The sequence below is a fragment of the Indicator indicator genome, chromosome 1 (genome assembly GCF_027791375.1).
Source record: "Indicator indicator isolate 239-I01 chromosome 1, UM_Iind_1.1, whole genome shotgun sequence".
Lineage (NCBI taxonomy): Eukaryota > Metazoa > Chordata > Aves > Piciformes > Indicatoridae > Indicator > Indicator indicator.
Window position 1 is genome coordinate 14,665,207 of NC_072010.1, and position 18,582 is coordinate 14,683,788.

The 18,582-nt window shown below is 37.2% G+C and overlaps 1 protein-coding gene across 1 annotated transcript in view; it reads right to left on the reverse strand.

Annotated features, from left to right (window-relative positions):
• Positions 1–18,582, reverse strand: part of PGR (progesterone receptor) — a 38,165-nt gene that overhangs the window by 1,160 nt on the left and 18,423 nt on the right. Inside the window, exons 4-7 of the mRNA XM_054391102.1 lie at positions 13,265–13,567; positions 12,057–12,201; positions 8,714–8,844; positions 1,653–1,810 (exon numbers count right to left, since the gene is read on the reverse strand). Coding sequence (XP_054247077.1) covers positions 1,653–1,810; positions 8,714–8,844; positions 12,057–12,201; positions 13,265–13,567 — 737 coding nt within the window. The remainder of the gene's footprint in view (positions 1–1,652; positions 1,811–8,713; positions 8,845–12,056; positions 12,202–13,264; positions 13,568–18,582) is intronic.

Sequence of the window (18,582 nt, forward strand, 5' to 3'; positions counted from 1 at the left end):
TAAAATATCCTCCCACAGCAAAAATCCTAAACATAGTTAAATAGCACAGTCATATAAAAGCAGTGCCTCATTAATATCAGAAACTAGTATCATCCTCACTCATGACATGCACCATGAACAATGGCAGCGACTGAACAAGTATTCAATCATTTTATCCTTATGTTCAACATGTCTCAATGTCTTTTTCTGTGTATGCCACTTTGAGACACAGGGAAAGGTTTAAGGCTGACAGCCCCCACTGATGACTGCAGTCTGACCACCACTAAATACTTAAAGTCAAGCTCCATATCCTTCCTTCAGAATTTTCTGTTGTTTACCTTCACTTGTAAGGACGTTTTTAATACTTGTCCCATTCTCCTTTTGCTGGTATCTGAGGTGATGCAATAGCTAAATGGTGAGTGTGATGTTTGTGGATAATGGGAACAGATAAGGAGGTTACTGTTCTGGATCAAAAGATTCCAGACCACCAGGTGAACTTCATAACTATCAATATTGTTACCTCTCTTAACTCCTGTAAAAGGGCTCTTCAAAGTTCAAAATTGTGGTTTGTTTCTTTGTTGTTTTGTTTGTTTGTTTGTTTGGGGGGTTTTTTGGTTGTTTTTTTTTGGGGGGGGAGGATTTGTTTGTTTCATTTTGTTTTGTTTTTCTCTCATCAGCAGGAGGAATTAGTGCCATTGAGAGCTTTTAGATTAATAAGTGAATTTATTCCCAAATAACTAATATAAAATACAGCTTTGCCAAGTGCAGAGCAATACAGTTATACAAAGACCCCATCCTTCCCTGAACTCCCTGTGAGCTCCTGACAATCAGCACTGAACTCAAAAGACTGATCCTGAATTGATGATCCGAATTGATGGTCTTTTCCAACCCTAACGATTCTATGATTCCCTGATTCTAAACTACCTTACTGCCACTCCTTCAGCACTTGCTAAGCCATCAAGTTCTAGCCCTGTACTTCTGCTTTTTGTCTCTCTTGCAGAGATACACAAGGCACTACAAAACAATATTTACATGGGCAAAGGTTTATACAAAATGCCCATCCTCATTTTTATGGCTGTTAAGCCGATAGGATACAAGCTGGATTCTCAGAGATATGGAAAGGATTCAGCTGCATCTTTTAAGACACATGAATCTCTGTGACATCACTAGAATTTTCAAAGATTACTCAGTTCCCAAATACAGGCAGATTCTGAAAAAATGGCATAGAATATCCACAGAAAAGTAGTTGAATTACGGTTGCAAAACCAACCTTGGTTGTTTTTCTCTAATTCTTAGTAGCCTGATTTTGCCAACTGAGTTGCCTGTTCCTTGTATAATTTAAATACTGTCATGAACACAAATACATGGGCACATGTGTACATGCAATCCCCTACCAGAAACTACAACTGTACCAGTTATGTTATAGTAATACTGAAACAAAATGGTAGCATTCAAATGCACGTTTCTCAAATGCTTAAATCTTGTATAAAACATATATTGATGGCAAATATTTAACTATCTATTACACAAATATACACACGAAAGGAAAAACAGAGAGGGTTTTTCTTTTGTTCTTTAGAAATGTTGACTAGGCACTTTCCATAGAATTACTTTTAAAGAAATACTAGTTCCTTCTCACATAAAAAGCAAAACACAGTGACAATTAAACTTACATCATGCATGGAATCCATCAGCTTTGTAAGTTGGTAGAAGCGTTGCGAGTTGGCCACAACACCTTTCTGGCGCAAACCAATGGCCTTCACCAGTTCTCTAATGTAACTTGTTCTCATCTCATCAAATTGGCTTTGACTTCTAAGACCTTCCAAAGGAACTAAAAAGAAAGGAACATGTTAGTATTTCATGTTGTGCAGTACAATTCATTATCATATGCCAGGTACTTTTTCCTGTTCAACAGCTACTACAGGAAAATGGATGCTATTAGTTCATAGAATCAACCAGGTTGGAAGAGCCTTCCAAGATCATCCAGTCCAACCAATCACCCAGCCCTAACTAATCAACTAGACCATGGCACCAAGTGCCTCATCCAGTCTTCTCTTGAACATCTCCAGGGACAGCGACTGCACCACCTCCCAAGCCAGCCCATTCCAATGGGCAATCACTCCTTCTGTGAAGAACTTCATCCTGACATCCAGCCTATACCTCCCCTGGCACATCTTGAGACTGTGTCCCCTCATTCTGCTGCTGGTTGCCTGGGAGAAGAGACCAACCCCCACCTGGCTACAACCTCCCTTCAGGTAGTTGTAGACAGCAATGAGGTCACCCCTGAGCCTCCTCTTCTCCAGGATAAACAACCCCAGCTCCCTTAGCCTCTCCTCATAGGGTTTGTGTTCCAGGCCCCTCACCAGCTTTGTTGCCCTTCTCTGGACACGTTCCAGTACCTCAACATCTCTCTTGAACTGAGGAGCCCAGAACTGGACACAGTACTCAAGGTGTGGCCTGACCAGTGCTGAGTACAGTGGAAGAATAACCTCCCTTGTCCTGCTGGCTACACTATTCCTGATACAGGCCAGGATGCCATTGGCTCTCCTGGCTGCCTGGGCACACTGCTGGCTCATGTTCAGCCTACTATCAACCAGCACCCCCAGTCCCTTTCCACCTGGCTGCTCTCCAGCCACTCTGTCCCCAGTTAAAAGGTTATACCAGCAACAATCAGTCAATTTTGATAATTGCTGATGTCTAGAAATGCCTTAAGCTTCAGCTACACCTGTCTGCTGAAAAGAAGATGGCCAAAAGAACCACTCCAGTCCTTAAGGAAAGATGATACAGACTGGCTCATGTTTACACTGCTGAGGATCAGCTCTCCACATCACATTCATGTCAGAAGGATCTAGATGGAGTGCTTCAAAAGGGGATCAAGAAATTAACTAACAACTCAAGTAGTGTAGACAGTAAAGCATTCAGAGCTCAGGCCTCCTCTTTGGAACTCATTCACTTAACAGACTAGATGCACTATCAGAGATTTAAATGTGAACAACTTTTAGAGGAATCATCAGTCTTAATGGTCAGCTGCAAGGACCAAAATGAGGACATGGCAAGAACACTGAGAAGGGAAGCTGTTAGTGGCTGCTAGCGATAACCATATTTTATCACTGATTAGACATGTTGGTGACACTGTTAAAGAAACAGGAGTAAGCTCCAGATTCTACTTTCCTTGATACGACAGAGTGCAATACACAAGTTCTATAATTCATGTTGTCAAAGGCAACTGAGAAATGATAAACTAAAAAAAAAAAATCTAAATCCTTGCTTCTCTATAATAATCATACATAAAAGCATAGTCTTACTCCAAACGGTGTTTTTGAAAGAGCTGTTAAATGTCTTATTCTTTCCCTCTTGCCAGTGACATTTCACAGTGTCACATTTAACATTTCATAGTCTGACAGCAAGCATAAGGGGAAGGAGTCACTTCACCAAACTTTAGGCATTTTACAGTATAGGTGTCTCCACGTGGGCTAGTTGCCACAGCTTGCTGCTTCAGGGGGAAAAATCAGGGAAGTCTTGGGTACAAGTCATGCTCATTGTTTCAGAAGTATCCTTAGAAATAAATTAATTATGCTGTAGAGATACTTACTTATCCCATAGACTCTAAAATAATATCATGGGAACTAGTTCACATAGTTAAATGAGCCACTGGCTAGCTATATAGGTATTTAGTACATCTTCAATCCGGTATAAGACCATGACTAATACCAGGCCACAGCAAATTTCATTTCAGCCTCTTTTTTTTGTTTTTGTTTTCAAATTGCAGCTTGGCTCATAATGTCCTACTGAAAATAGTAAGTTTACTTTAAAGACAAGCATCTAAGCACTGAGCTGGGCTAATGAAGTCAGGGTCTGACTCTTAAGTAAACCAGAATTAAAAAAAAAATAATAATAGAAACTGACTGCTTCTACAGAAAACAGGTTTATAGCACCATACTTAATAATAATCCAGCTTTAACAGATGCCATGTTAACTTTCTTTTGGCAGCTGATGGAGATGAATTGCTAGATGAGATGGTTTGACTCAGTATAGCCTCTCAAGACCAGACAGAAAAAGGAGGTTTCTGAAAATGTGCATGTCACACCTACATCAGGAGTCTGAATGGAAGAGACAAGTTCTGGTTTGTGGAAAATGCAACATGCTTAGAAGTACTACAGGCAGGAATACTCACAGTGAGGAGAAGTTGTGTCATGGAGGAAGAATTGCTTAATTTTCAAAGCCTAGGTGGTTCCAGGTAGGTCTTAATCATAGATTTACAGACTTCCATGGAATCTTTTTCATATAAGTGACATTCTGATGGAATTTAGAATCAGGTAGATGCTATTCTTGACTTAGGTCTCTAAAACACCACTTAAGTGCTTACATTTCCATTATGAATTAAGGTAAAAGATCTCTTTCAGGAACAAATGACCTTTTTCCCTAGAATTCTGCTAAAGCTTGGTCACATTCCCATCCAATCACAAAGAGTTCCACTGAGCTATTTGAGTGAAGAATTACAAAGTCTTACATGAACAAATACAATTTAATCACAGGTAGCTGAAATGTTCCTTCCCCCTGAACATGTTTTAAAGACTGTGGATGATTTTATTCAGTGGCAAGAGCCCAGCCAAAATCTTTTGTGCAACATTTTGCAGCTCCTCTATATCAAACATTTACAAAGCAAACTTGCTGTATGCTTCTTTCTCCTTTTTTTTCCCCCTTTGGCATAGCTCTTCTTTGTTAAATCATAATCTTTCTGGATTATTCACAATATTAGTTCCTAAATGTACGTGGTATCCGCAAGATGGAGCCCTATGTAGAACTTCTGAGGCACCCACACAACACAGCATGTTACATAGAGTAAACAACAACCTGCAAAATGGAAACAATTGCAGAAAATAACAATGTTGGCCCATTTTTGGCAAAGACTAATTCTGCTTTCAAGGCAGATTTAAAACTGTCACAAGTGCAACATAAAGAAAATGCCTAAGCCGCAGAAAACTCAATGGAAAAACTGTAAAATCAAAAATAATGTTAAAACTGGGGCTGGGAGCTGGATTCAGCATTACAAAATGTATCAACACTGACATTTAGTTATATTTAATACAGACTTCTGTTTCATAAACATTATGTAAAAGGTTAAAACCAGTTAATCTAAATATTAAATCAGACAGAAGACAGAATGAGAGACTAAAACTCAGACTTGATTTACTGTTAGTACATGGAGGCTTGAAATGGCCAGACTTTCACATTTAAAGAGGATTAAGATGCATACCATGACTAAAATAAAATCTTAAAATGCACTTTATATTAACAATGACACACTAAACGGCTTTTTGAAAATACTTTTGTGGAGTTACATTTATACAGTACCAAAGATTTACTAAGTGTCTCAGCAACAACAGCTAGGTGTGTTCTTTTTCCCAAAGATCTGACAAACTGTTTTTTCCTATATGACAAAAAGTGCAGGAGAACAAAAAAAGCAAAACTCATCAGCACAGGTAGACACACTTTTTTTTTTTTTAACTGATTTCTTGTAGATATATGAACACATCCTGTTCAATATCTTTATTGATGATCTGGATGAGGGGATTGAGTCAGCCATCAGTAAATTTGCAGATGACACCAAGTTGGGAGCACGTGTTGATTGGTTAGAGGGCAGAAGGGCTCTGCAGAGGGACCTTGACCAGCTGGACAGATGGGCAGAGTCCAACATGATGGCATTCAACAAATCCAAGTGCTGGGTGCTGCACTTTGGCCACAACAACCCCATGCAGAGCTACAGGCTGGGGTCAGAGTGGCTGGAGAGCAGCCAGGCAGAAAGGGACCTGGGGGTACTGGTTGACAGCAGCTGAACATGAGCCAGCAGTGTGCCCAGGTGGCCAAGAGAGCCAATGGCATCCTGGCCTGCATCAAGAATAGTGTGGCCAGCAGGAGCAGGAAAGTCATTGTGCCCCTGTACTCAGCTCTGGTCAGGCCATACCTCGAGTACTGTGTCAGTTCTGGGCTCCTCAATTTAAGAAGGACTTTGAGATACTTGAATGTGTCCAGAGAAGGGCAACGAGGCTGGTGAGAGGCCTCGAACACAAACCCTATGAGGAGAGGCTGAGGGAGCTGGGACTGTTAAGCCTGGAGAAGAGGAGGCTCAGGGAAGACCTCATTGCTGTCTACAACTACCTGAAGGGAGGCTGTAGACAGGAGGGGGTTGATCTCTTCTCCCAGGCAACCAGCACCAGAACAAGAGGACACAGTCTCAAGCTGCAGTAGGGGAAGTTTAGGCTCAAGGTGAGGAGAAAGTTCTTCACGGAGAGAGTTGTTAGCTGTTGGAATGTGCTGCCCAGGGAGGTGGTGGAGTCACCATCGCTGGAGGTGTTCAAGAGGGGATTGGACATGGCACTTGGTGCCCTGGTTTAGTAGTCATGAGGTCTTGGGTGACAGATTGGACTTTGATGATCCTTGAGGTCTTTTCCAACATTATTGATTCTGTGACTCTGTGATTCTGTGACATCATCTTAAAAATTAGTTTCTGAGCACAATTAATTTCATATGAATGGCATCTTGATGAATACTGTTAAACTGATGCACCTGTAAATTATAAGGATTGGACCACTGCAATATTTTTTTGAATCTGATTTGAACTTTCTGGGACACTAATAGATAGTTGGAATATCACAATGTATCTAAATTTCACTGAAATTCAAAGCTTCCCTTTAAGATTCCCTCACAGAGTTCATTTGTCTCAAAACCAATGTGAAAAACATTTAAAATAGGAATATATTCTGGTTACACCAAAGCAACTGGTGTTGTATATTGCTTTAGCAGAGTATATAGTGTTTTGCTATTATTTTAGTAATTTTTATTTCATATGAGTTAAATTTAATCTTTACTGCTTGTGCTTTGCTGAGATCAAGGTTTTTTTAAGCACAATGTTATGTAAATATCAGCCAAATACAGCTTAATAGGGAAGAAATTTTAGTTTCTTATCTTTTACTGAAATTTTGTACAACCAACAAGCAGGTCACGCAGGATTTGCAAATCTCTCCTCCAGCTTCCCAAGTGTGCAGAGAACCAAACTTCAAATTCTTTCAGTTCTGGTTTTCAGAGGTGTTTATTCTCATTTCTAACAGCACCGGTACCGTTTTGGAACTTTCTGGTTGAGGTTTCGTAGCTGACAATTACGGCCTAGAGAGATGTGCATTGTAGTATTTTAGAAAAGATTTTGAAAGATAACTTTGGCCACTCTGGGTGCTATCCAGAGGGATTTGGCCAGGCTTGAGAAGCCAACTTCATGAATCCTAACAAGGCCAAGTGCAAGATCCTACACCTGGGTCAGGGCAATCCCAAGTAAAATGTAGGCTGGGCAAGAAGTGGCTTGAGAGCAGTCTCAAGGAGGAGGACTTGGGGGTGTCAGCTGATGAAAAACCCAACATGAGCTGGCAATGTGCATCCTGGGCTGCATCAAAAGAATTATGACCAGCAGGATGAGAGAAGGGATTCTAACCTTGTACTCTGCTCTTGTTAGACTCCACTTAAAGTACCACACCCAGTTCTGGTATCCCCAGCATAAGAAGGACATGGAGCTGCTGGAGTGGGTCCAGAGGAGAGCCACAAAGATGATGAGAGGACTGGAGCACATGCCCTGTGGGGACAGCCTATGAGATCTGGGGCTGTTCAGCCTGGAGCAAAGGCGGCTCCAGGGAGACATTATAGGAGCCTTCCAGCACCTGAAAGGAGTGTACAAGGAAGACAGGAAGGGACTTCTTACAAGGGCTTGTAGTGATAGGATGAGTGTGAATGGATTGAAGCTTGAAGAGGGTAGAGTTAGACTGGATATTAAGAAGAAATTCTTTACAGTGAGTCTGGTGAGACACTAGAACAGGTTGCCAGGGAAGGACATGAATGCCTCCCTCCCTGGGCTTGTTCAAGGCCAGGTTAGATGAGGCCTTGAGCAATATGGTCGTGTCCCTGTGCATGGCAGGGGAGTTAGAACTAGACGATATTTAAGGTCCCTTCCAACCTAAACCATTCTATGATTGCATAAGTACCATATTTCTCATTTGAAGTGTAATGAGGCTGCATACTGTATTTTTTAAAGGTGTGTAAGATTAAAACTGATCACAGATTCTGTTCTAGAGAAACAAACCAGAGAAAAACATTTCCTCTTGTTTATATCTGTGTTAAACTTGACCTATTTATAACTACAAAAAGTTGAAAAAATCTTAGTAGTTTGCCATGTCCAATTTCCTAAATCTTTGAAGAAAACATGCATTAAGTTGTTGACCAAGATAAAGCCCTCAGCTCTGACAATACATTAAATATTTTTTCATAGATTTCTAATGCTTCTAAGGGTTTTTTTTGTTTGTTCGGTTTTGGGTTTTTTTGTTTGTTTGTTTTTGTTGTTGTTGTTTTGGTTTTGGTTTTGTATCCGTGTAGAGTCATTTAAAATGAAAACCTTCCAGGCAGAAATACTTCACATTTGATTTGAAGAATGTGCAATACAGTATAGTTATATATCAAAAGGGATCCGACATTTCCCCAGTGTCTTTATACAAAATAAAGGGAACAATGAATCACAAGTTATTTCTTCCTTATAAACACTAGAAAAAAAATATTTTTAGGTCTTGAAACGCTAACGTTCCTCCTAAAGAAGTTTCCACTTGTTAAGCCAGATAGTTTAGCAATTGTCAAGTTAAACAACATGCTTCAAAACTCTATTACTAGTGATATATTACAAAGAAATAAAAGAACCTACTTGTGTTGAGAAGTAACAGTGCTTTCATACACAGGAACTCTTCTTGGCTAACTTGAAGTCTAACAAATTCCTGTGGGAGTTGCCACATGGACAGGCACAGGGAATAGAACGATGACTCTTTCATCCTCTGTCTTACACCCAGAAAAAGTAAAGAAAAAATAAGTTAAAAAACATGAAAATAAAGAAAAAGAATGGCTCTGAAATTGTTTGAAGGATTGTTTGAAGAAAGTGCCTTGTTAGTAGTCTAATTAACACATCACAGAAATTTAAATGAGGTTATGCACGAAACAATTTTCTGACTTCTCTATACCTACACTACTTTTTAAATTGCAATGAGTGTGCTGTTAGTTTGGATGTATAATCTGTTACTGCTGCCCAGGGAAAAAACCTTGGAGACTATCAAATCCAAATTCTAAGCACCAGAAAAGAAAGGGGTTCATTAAAAACACCCTCATGATCAATATGAAGTACTTTTTTTCCCTTTTTCTTTAGGAGTTTGATAAGGTTTTTACATTCTCTGTACAGACTTCAAAGCATAAACCTGGAAGTGGATAGAAAACTTGTTCTTAGGTTTTGCAAAAGTATCTGCATCAAAATTCTTTGCTGCAAGTCTAACATATTGCTAACAGCAATTACATTATTTTGCAGCCTTTTATGGCATTAAAGAAACAGTTTAAAATGTTACACATGAATACATACAAAAATTATTTTAAAATAAACTTAGTCATTAATAGAGTCTTTTCTAAACATCAGTAGAAGTAAATAGATCAAATCATGCAAGAAAATACATAAAACTGTTTAGTTTTACTTTTCCCTTTGAGACTTTGGTATACTGAGTATTTTTTATTGCATGTATTTATTTGGAAGGCAACAACAACATTACAGTCTAGCTTGCAAGCTAGACTGAATTAATTGTACAATAACCTGAAGATCCAGTAACTTGGGCTAATTTTACAAAGTGTTTTCCAATCCAGATGAATTAGGTGCAACAATGACAAGATTACATTTTGCCCCCATCCCTGCCCCTTATGAAGTTTAGATCAGCATTCCAACCTGACTGCAGATAGCACACTCAACAATGAAAACAAAAGATATTTTCCATTAATAGAAAACTTTGCTCAATGAATTGATTTTTATGTGTTATTTTTATCTTAAATTAAAACTATTTCAGCTTTGTTTAACATCTGGTATCTTGTAGAAGCTTTTAAATGACATAAACATAGAAATTTGATCTGTTAGATCTGAATAGACTGTTTACTTCTCTATCTACTTTAAATCTCCCTTTCTATTTCTTTATGGTAGTCTCTATTCCTAATTATTTTCTATGAAGACTACAGCAGCTTTCAGTATGTGTTTAAATCACAAAATGGCTTAGGTTGGAAGGGACCTTAGAGATCATCCAGTCCAATCTCAGATACTGCAAAGTGTAAGTATCAGTAAATCTTTGCAGGATCAGCCACAAAATGTTTGTCAAACCAATTCCCCTGTCTTTCTTGGTCTGAAATCAATGCTACCAAACAAGTCATTCCCCAGGAGCACTACAACTCTGTTTGCTAAACAACAGATTGGCCATGAAACAATCTTTGGCTTGTGGTTTCATGGTCGTTTTGAAACAATTCAAGTGTGTGTGGCCTCTGCAGAAGGAACTTCTATGATCTCTTTCAACCTCTAGGTGTGCACTTCTGTTATTCTGCCATTAGTGCCTGTTCTCCCATGTGGAGTCAGATCAGGGATCATTCTCCACCTGATAACTACTAGATTTTTATGGGGTGCTCCTCAAGTATGAAATTTTCTTATCTGTTTGTGCAGACAGATAGTGTTTGATTCAGCTTAAGTGAAATCATGGGCAGGCACAATCAGGGCAGGGAGGCAAGAGCAGTTAAATTTTTTGGCAGTGTTCAGCAGTTACTTTTTCTTATACGGATAATGGAAGTACAATCTTAGACATCATCATAGACAATGAAGGTGCTTACGTTTTATTGATCTAAAGGCTAATTTATGTAGTGTGCCAGTTACTTTTCATGTCTAACTCTTTGTTTGTAACATTTCTAATATGACTCTGATGAGGTGTTCCACAATTAAGAGAATACTATATTGTCAGTTGACCTTCCTCTTAATATAGATGGTCTTGAGCTACAAATAAGAAGTTGTCTATGAGGAGTTGTAATCAGAGTTCCTAAATCTCAACTCTAATCTGGAGTCAAGTACGTAAAGTCTTCTTCACAAGGTGGCAGCAGTGGTCCACACACAGGGCAAGACCCCAAGACCATGCCATTACTGCCTAAAGTGATCTCACTGTTTCTTCTGAATGCAACCATGAAACATATCACAGACTATGCTGGGACAGAATACCGCCAGAAGTTCTCTCAGTCTCATCCCTTCAAAGTATTTCAGTGTGTACAAAATAATTAATACACATGGGAGAGGAAAATATTCATTACTCTGTAACCTCACAGTGATTTACAGACCTCTGGAAATGGAAAGGTCAGGAGCTACACAGCCTGCTCTAAAGAATATTTTGTATAAAGAACTCCACTGGCAAGAACTTGCATGCCTGTGGATTTTAAATTTAGGTGCCCAGATCTTCTGCAAATCCATTTTTTAACCCTTAGACAGATATGTATTGCAAGAAAACCTGTTTAACTTCCCTTCACAGTAGTTCTTTCAGGATTTTAAGAAAAAATAACTAAGAAAATCATGTTAAGGAAAAATAAATATGGAGATAAAATTACGGTTTACTGTTCCAGGAAACCTCCCACGTACTGTAACCAAAGTATCTAAAATTACAGCCTTGACTATACTAATTTGCTGAGATAAAAACTAAAGACTGAAATTAAGATTAGCTGAATTTACCAGCACTGAAGGAAAATAGAAAGCAACAGTCTCCTCATTTAAGCCAGAAAAGAGTAGTCTCACATATTTTATCCTTGGTATTAAAATTCTTTCTTGTAAAATTATTACAATTTTCTAACAATAAATGTAGTTTTCAAAACCAGTTTTATCAGAAAGTGTCAAAATTTAGACTATGCACAATTTGTGAAAGCTACCCAAACAATAATGATCAAAGAAAATCCCACTTAGTTCCATTTATTAAAGATTAACTCATGCCTTATTCAGATTAATTCAGGTAAATCTTCTTACAGCATAATTCTTTTATTTTTACTTTTCTCTTAGAAAATTAAAATATTCAAACACCCAAACCTTAATAGGATCAGAGGACTTTCCACTGCTATTCATTTTGAAACAACAAGTAATGAATGAAATCTTGGCCCCAACAGAGTCACACTGACAAAAGTTAAGTTCAAAATGTCATTCATGTTATGCAACAGCAGAGTCTACTTACTCATTCAGGATCAGGTCTGGTGCAAAATATAACATCTGACCACTGACATGTTTGTATGATCTCCATCCCATTGCAAAAACCATTAGGCTCATCCATGAATACTGGATGAGGGTTATCTGATCATCAATATGTAAATTCCGAAATCCTAGAAATGAAATTAAAAGTTAAAATACTTTATTCAATGCAGGTAGCTTGGACTTAAGTGTTCTTAACAAGAGATACAGCTGTAACACAGTAAATATCCACATATGGATAATTTTCTTGCCTTTCACTAAAGAGAAGCCTATTCAGTTGTGTGCTTCCCTTTGACAACTTTCTCTCTTTGGTAACTGTAAGGATTGCTATGAATTATCTCAGCCAATCTAACAGATTTCTGATACTGAAAGCAGTGGTCACATTCTTCATTTTCTGGTCCTGTAACCTCTTTCAAGCTAGCTCTGGCATTCATGCTATTTCAATGAACTGGTTCAACTCATGAGGCCATCAGAAAACTATAGAGGGTTAAAACAAAAAAAACAAGGGGGGGTTGTTGCTTTCTTCTCACTTACTGAGATGAATTAGTTCAATCAAGAGGTTTAGACAAGCACAAGCTGCAAGGGGGAAGGGCAGTGCTAGAGACTCCCCTCTCATGTGGCAACAGTGTGTCAAATTGAGCTCACACAAAACCCTATTTTCCAGGCTTTCTGCTCAATATATTGATTTTCATATATCCCAAGACTGAGCCCCTATGACCATGCAGCACATGTACATAATATGGATTTTTTTTTTAGAATCCATAAATTCCTTTAGTTCTGGTACTATGTATTATGAATTTGCTCTGTTGCTTGTATTTCAGTGAGAATAAAGAATATGCAGAAATATATATATATATATATTATATATATATATATATATATATATATACCAAAAGAAGTAATGGGTATGAGTAATGAAGTAATGAAGAGTATGAGGGGTTGTGGTGAAAAGTTGACTATACCAACCACATCCAGGAACTCTCTGGGCTTCTGCTGGGGTTTTTTTTGAGTGAATTTAAATATTTAGATGCCTTCCTTCAAAAGTGCCCTCCTATTAAAATGTATTTAATATGATAAACCAGAACCTTAATCATTTTAGAATCTGTTATGCAGACAATTTTATTTGCTTTTGATTGCTCACTCTATGACACATTTGCTTAACTAGAATTCACTAGATACAAGAAGTGCCATTACCTGGTAGCAATTTAGACCATTTGACCACACAAAGAAGTTGCCTCTCACAAAGGTGATTTAGACTGGTCAGCAATGAACTTGGTGTTTCGGGTTTTGTATTGTCATAACCAGCATAGACAACTTCTGGCTCAATGCCTCGCAAAACACTTATCATTGGGGGAACAAACTGTATTTCTTGATTTGGAGAAAAGGACAGCCTTTGGGTTAGAGATTGGCTTTCATCTTGGAGGGCTGCTGGCTGCTGGAGTGCGACATCTAATGTCCTCACGACCTTAATTTTGTTAAACTTTTTAAATTTTCGACCTGCAAAAGAAAACTGTTGATCAGTTAAAAAGAATTAACCAGAAACATTAATATTTTCCAGTAGTGCTGGATTATACTTTTAATCTACACAAAGAAACTACAACTGTCTTCAGGATACACTTTTTTCTTTTTTTCTGACTATTTATACAATTAAGAAATAATCATGGAAAATTCTTCAGAGGTGCTCCCACCATATTCTCCTCCCTTCACTAAGAGATAAATGGCACCCACCCATTAAAATTATTGCCACAAATTCTAGGTTACAGTAACCTCATAAAGTGTTTTCTGGTTCAGTTCCCACTGTTGAATCAAACGCCAACAGCTGAGCCAGCTGGCTCTACAAATCAGTCTCTATTCAATGTTAATTAAGGATACAGTTTCTTTCTTCTCTTTCCTACTCAGAAACAAACATGATAGTTATCAATTACTACACACAGAAATTCCTTTCCTCCAGTTCCATATGGACATTTCAGTTTGATGGCTAAATGGTATTAAGGTGGAATGCAACGTACTCTCTTCTTTTTACCAGAAAGAAACCAGAAAATTCAGGAGATGAGTCAAACGCCAACAAGTGACTGTAAAATCTTATGTCAGCACTTAACAAAACCCTTAAGTTTCTAAAGAAGAATTTCTCTCTCTCATTATTTGCAAATCTTGTTTTCACAACTGCAGTGGTTTAAAGAGTATTAACTAACGAAAAAAAGAAAGAGCTGAACTGTCTTCCTAAAATAAGCACAGATACTGCATCTGGTATGGCTATGGAAATACAGAGCTCTAGGTAGAAATTCATCAACTGTTTTTTTCATGGGAACAGACTCACACAGAGAAATCAAACCTTCAGGGGCAGAATGTTAACTTCAGTAGCGTACTACTACATCACAACTTCCAATAAAAAGACAAATCCATGAAGAGGTGGCTGCATAGAACACATTTGCTTTTAACAGATCCTTAACAGTGATGAAAGAGTCTGTTAGATCATTAGTTCTGCCAAACAAGTTTGGCTCTGTAAAAAAAATGGTTTAAAAATGCAATAAAGGTACTGATACTTATGTTGTGATTTAGATATGTGGGACAGTAAGAGGATGGTGACAAAAAGAAAAAGGTAAATCAGTCTTTAACAAAGAAAAATAAAGTTGACATGTTTCAACCTTAAAGAAAATAATAAAGGAAGAGAAGGTTTTGTCACGAAAAAACACAAAAAATCAGATGAGTATGTTTACTTGTTGAGGTTTTACATACTTTAATAGTAGAAAAAGATGCACTGAATTTCACTGGAGAAGAAAATCCATGCCTATCAAACTGCTGAACCACTGAGAAACTGCATTATAAAATATGCAGTTTGCTATTGCCATTATAAAATAACATATGCAAAAATTGCTCTACAATACAGGAGGTGAAAGCTTTTGAAAAACAATACTTTTACTTACAAGGCAAAGATTAGACAAGGGAACTTATCATACCCCTAAGGAAGAGGACAAAGACTTCTCTGTCTCTTGATGCCCTCTTTTTATTTTAATTAAAAGTAGTGCTGTGCTGTTAGAATGCAACCTCCACCAAAAAGCCTCTAGGACATGAGACTAGAGAAGTGCACCTGAACTTCAGCACATTCTCTGAAACCAGTCTCAACTATTTATGGAAGGAATTGAGAGATGCTAGCATTGTTAGACTCATGTTACTTTCCTCCTTGAGAAGTCACAGTCTTCCAAACTACACACCAAAACAGAAAGGTTTGACAAAAATGGCTTTTCTTAAGGAGATGTCTATTCCATTTTCTTCATAGCAAGTTTTATGAAAATCCAATGTCTCCATTTTGGGAGAGCTAGGATGTACACTTCAGAGAATTAAATTGACCTTTTCAAAACATTCATTACTACATAGGTAGTATAACTTCAAGCAAGATTAATGGATCAAACATGGAATGATTTTCTATGTCATTTCCAAATTCTTTATACAGAACAAATTCTATTATTTAAATTACTTATTCTTGAGATATATTCTCATACCTGGAGACAAAATCCTTTTTTCTTTGTGAACTTGACAGGACTGAACAGGCAAACCTCATCTAAGATGCCAACATTTGCTTTTAGAAAAAAAAAAAACCACACAATTTTGATTCTATGATTCTATGATTTTGTGTTATTCTATCATAAATTTGCATGTTTATGCATTTCACACACAAAAATGAAAAAAAAAATTAAACTTTTAATTATTTTTTGTGTGTGTGTTAATAACTAAAATCTAAAGGGAGCATACTAAACAAAATTTCAAGAACCATTTAGTGAGAGTATTAATATGGGTGATGGGCTCTTCAATAACACTTGTCAACTGGAGAAGCCAGGGGTCAAGCTCCACTAAATTGAGTGCATTTAATTAGCTTAGTATCAAGTGCCCCAACAATCTTATACTCATTTGATCACTTGTGGTAAGAATGCAAACATTTCTGATTAGTGACTCCTTAGTAGAGAACCACACACAAACTTACACCTTACATTGGAGCTGAACCAAAAAAATAAAATAAAATCCAACCCCAAAGAATGGACAATATATTATGACAAGAGATCTGGGGCCAATTTCTATCAAACCAAAGCTATACATAGTCCTAAACATGCTGGGAATTTCCCACTGCTATTGTTTAGCTATGAAGGAAAACAGAAGGAACAATGCATTTGACAGTTCATAAATAATGATTTCAGGTATTTTCTGAAATAATGGCTTCAGATACTTTTACAGTTCAGAGAACAAGTAAAAAAAGAAACCAGAGTGCTTGTCACACGGAAATGTTAGTAGTTAATAAGTACTCATGTTTCCAAGTGATTAAAAGTATCAGAATTAATGTCATACTGGTTTGAGGAATTGCTTATGTGTTTATTTCTGATTATGTTGCTCAACAGCTGTAAGTAAAGAAACTCCACTTGTTACCAATCTACTGCACAGGTGACTGTTAATAACTCACAGTAAACTTTCCCATCTACCACAAAGAGACCATGTTAAATTAATCCAGACTCTGATGGACATAAGGAAGACATCAGAGATTTGACAATACGTTTGTTTTTCAACTGCTGCTTACAGAAATATCAAGAGAAGTTCCTGCTGTACAATAAACAAATGTCTCTACCTAGAACTATAAAGTGTAAACAATACTAATCTGCTCTAGCAACTCTTCATCTTAATATTAGAACCTCTCTGTGCATATTTAGACACCACACCTTTTCTTGATAATGTTTTCAGTAATTTGCATTGAGATAGCCAGCTACTCAAGCACCTTATTAGCAATCCCAGTTCCCTTACCCTTGATTACTACAAATAGCATGTGTAGGGTGTCTTTGTACTACCCATACCTAGAAAGCATAAAGACATTTTGAAAATAAGACTACCTTTATCTCATCACCAAATATATTATGATTTTCTACTTATGCACAACTCTTTATTTAAATATTTATGTACTTTAGCTAGGTATACAGAACCTAGTAAAAGTCTAAAGTCTCACTATCATTCCCCATATCCTGTAATCAGTGAAAAATGTCAATAATGTATTATTCTTGACAGAACAGTATGGCTCTGACTTTAAGGTCACTCTGCTCTTGTATTTTGTGTAGCAGAACAAGCCGCGTACATCTTAGGATGGTGTATACAAAATAAAGGGACAAAGCAGCAAAGCAGAAGTAATACACCTTGATTTTAATAAAATCTTTGAAGATATATCAGAAAAGATTTCCTGGAAATGTATTCAAAATTTTCTGCATGCAATCACAGCAACATGAATTCAAAGCTGACTGAAACAATGAAGAAAGCAATACTTCACCAGTACAGCTGAACAGGAAATTTGCAGTATTCAGTCTGGGAAAATTACAGATTTACTGATAGCTAGGTATTTGTTTATTCCAGGACCTGACCCAACTACCTACTATCCTATTAGGTAGAAGATTAGAAAGGGACTGCATTAACATGTCCAGTTATGAGATTATTAAAATCAAATACAATTAATACACTCAAAGAGAACGACAACTAAGGAATGAAGGAACATAGGCTTTTAATTATACTTTCCTTCTATATATTAAGAGAAAAGATACAGTCCATATGGGAAAATCAGTTACTAAAGCTCTATAATTTACTTACAACTGACTACAATTTATTTTAGATCAATTCATGTTCATTTTACAGCTTCGAAATTAGGGTCAAAAATTGGAACTATTATCAGTCTAATATAATATTATTCTCTATATGGTTGCCACTCCACATTCAGTGGAAGTAGGTGTACTCCTCCCTCCCATCAGCAAGTTTAATTTAATTAATGTAAAAAGAGTCTTTAGTATCTTGTAGTTAACATCTTGTAATAGCTTAGCCATTCCCACTTTGATTAAACAATAATGGAGGTCTGTGTTTAGTAATTGCAGGCTAGCATCAAGAAACTAAGTAGCAGGAAAAAAGAACAAAAGTACAGCTATGTAAGTTCTGAATGGCAGAAACTAGAAAATACACAAACAATCTTCAATATAGGCTGTAAACACAAGAAAAGATTTAAAGTATTTACAGTTTTGATTAGTTGAAAATAGTCAAGGATGTAGCTAAGTATGTAATTTCTTCCATGAACTGGAAATTCGATTACAGACACTAATGTCCTGGGGAAAACTATTCCTAGTAGTACCCCATATACGAATCATACTGCATTGACCAGCACAGGAAGTCATGAGTAAGAAATTTTGCTATAAGATAGCTATAACATTGCTATAACATTCCTCTAAGAAAATGTATGAAATGTCAGAAGAGCAAGAGTAAGAATGATGACAGGGACAGTAGAAAGAACATTACAGTTGAAGTCTATCTTGAGGGTTTTTTCTTAGCCTGAATTTTAAATCCTCACTTACAAGTAATATAATCTCTCTCCAGTTTGCCTCACTTTTTTTTTTGGCCTACATTTGTCTTTTCTTTTCCTTTCAGTATTAAGCACTTCAGTTCAACCTGCAGAGAATAATTAGCTTCCTAATCCCCCCAGAGCTGTTGACATTGCTAAAAGC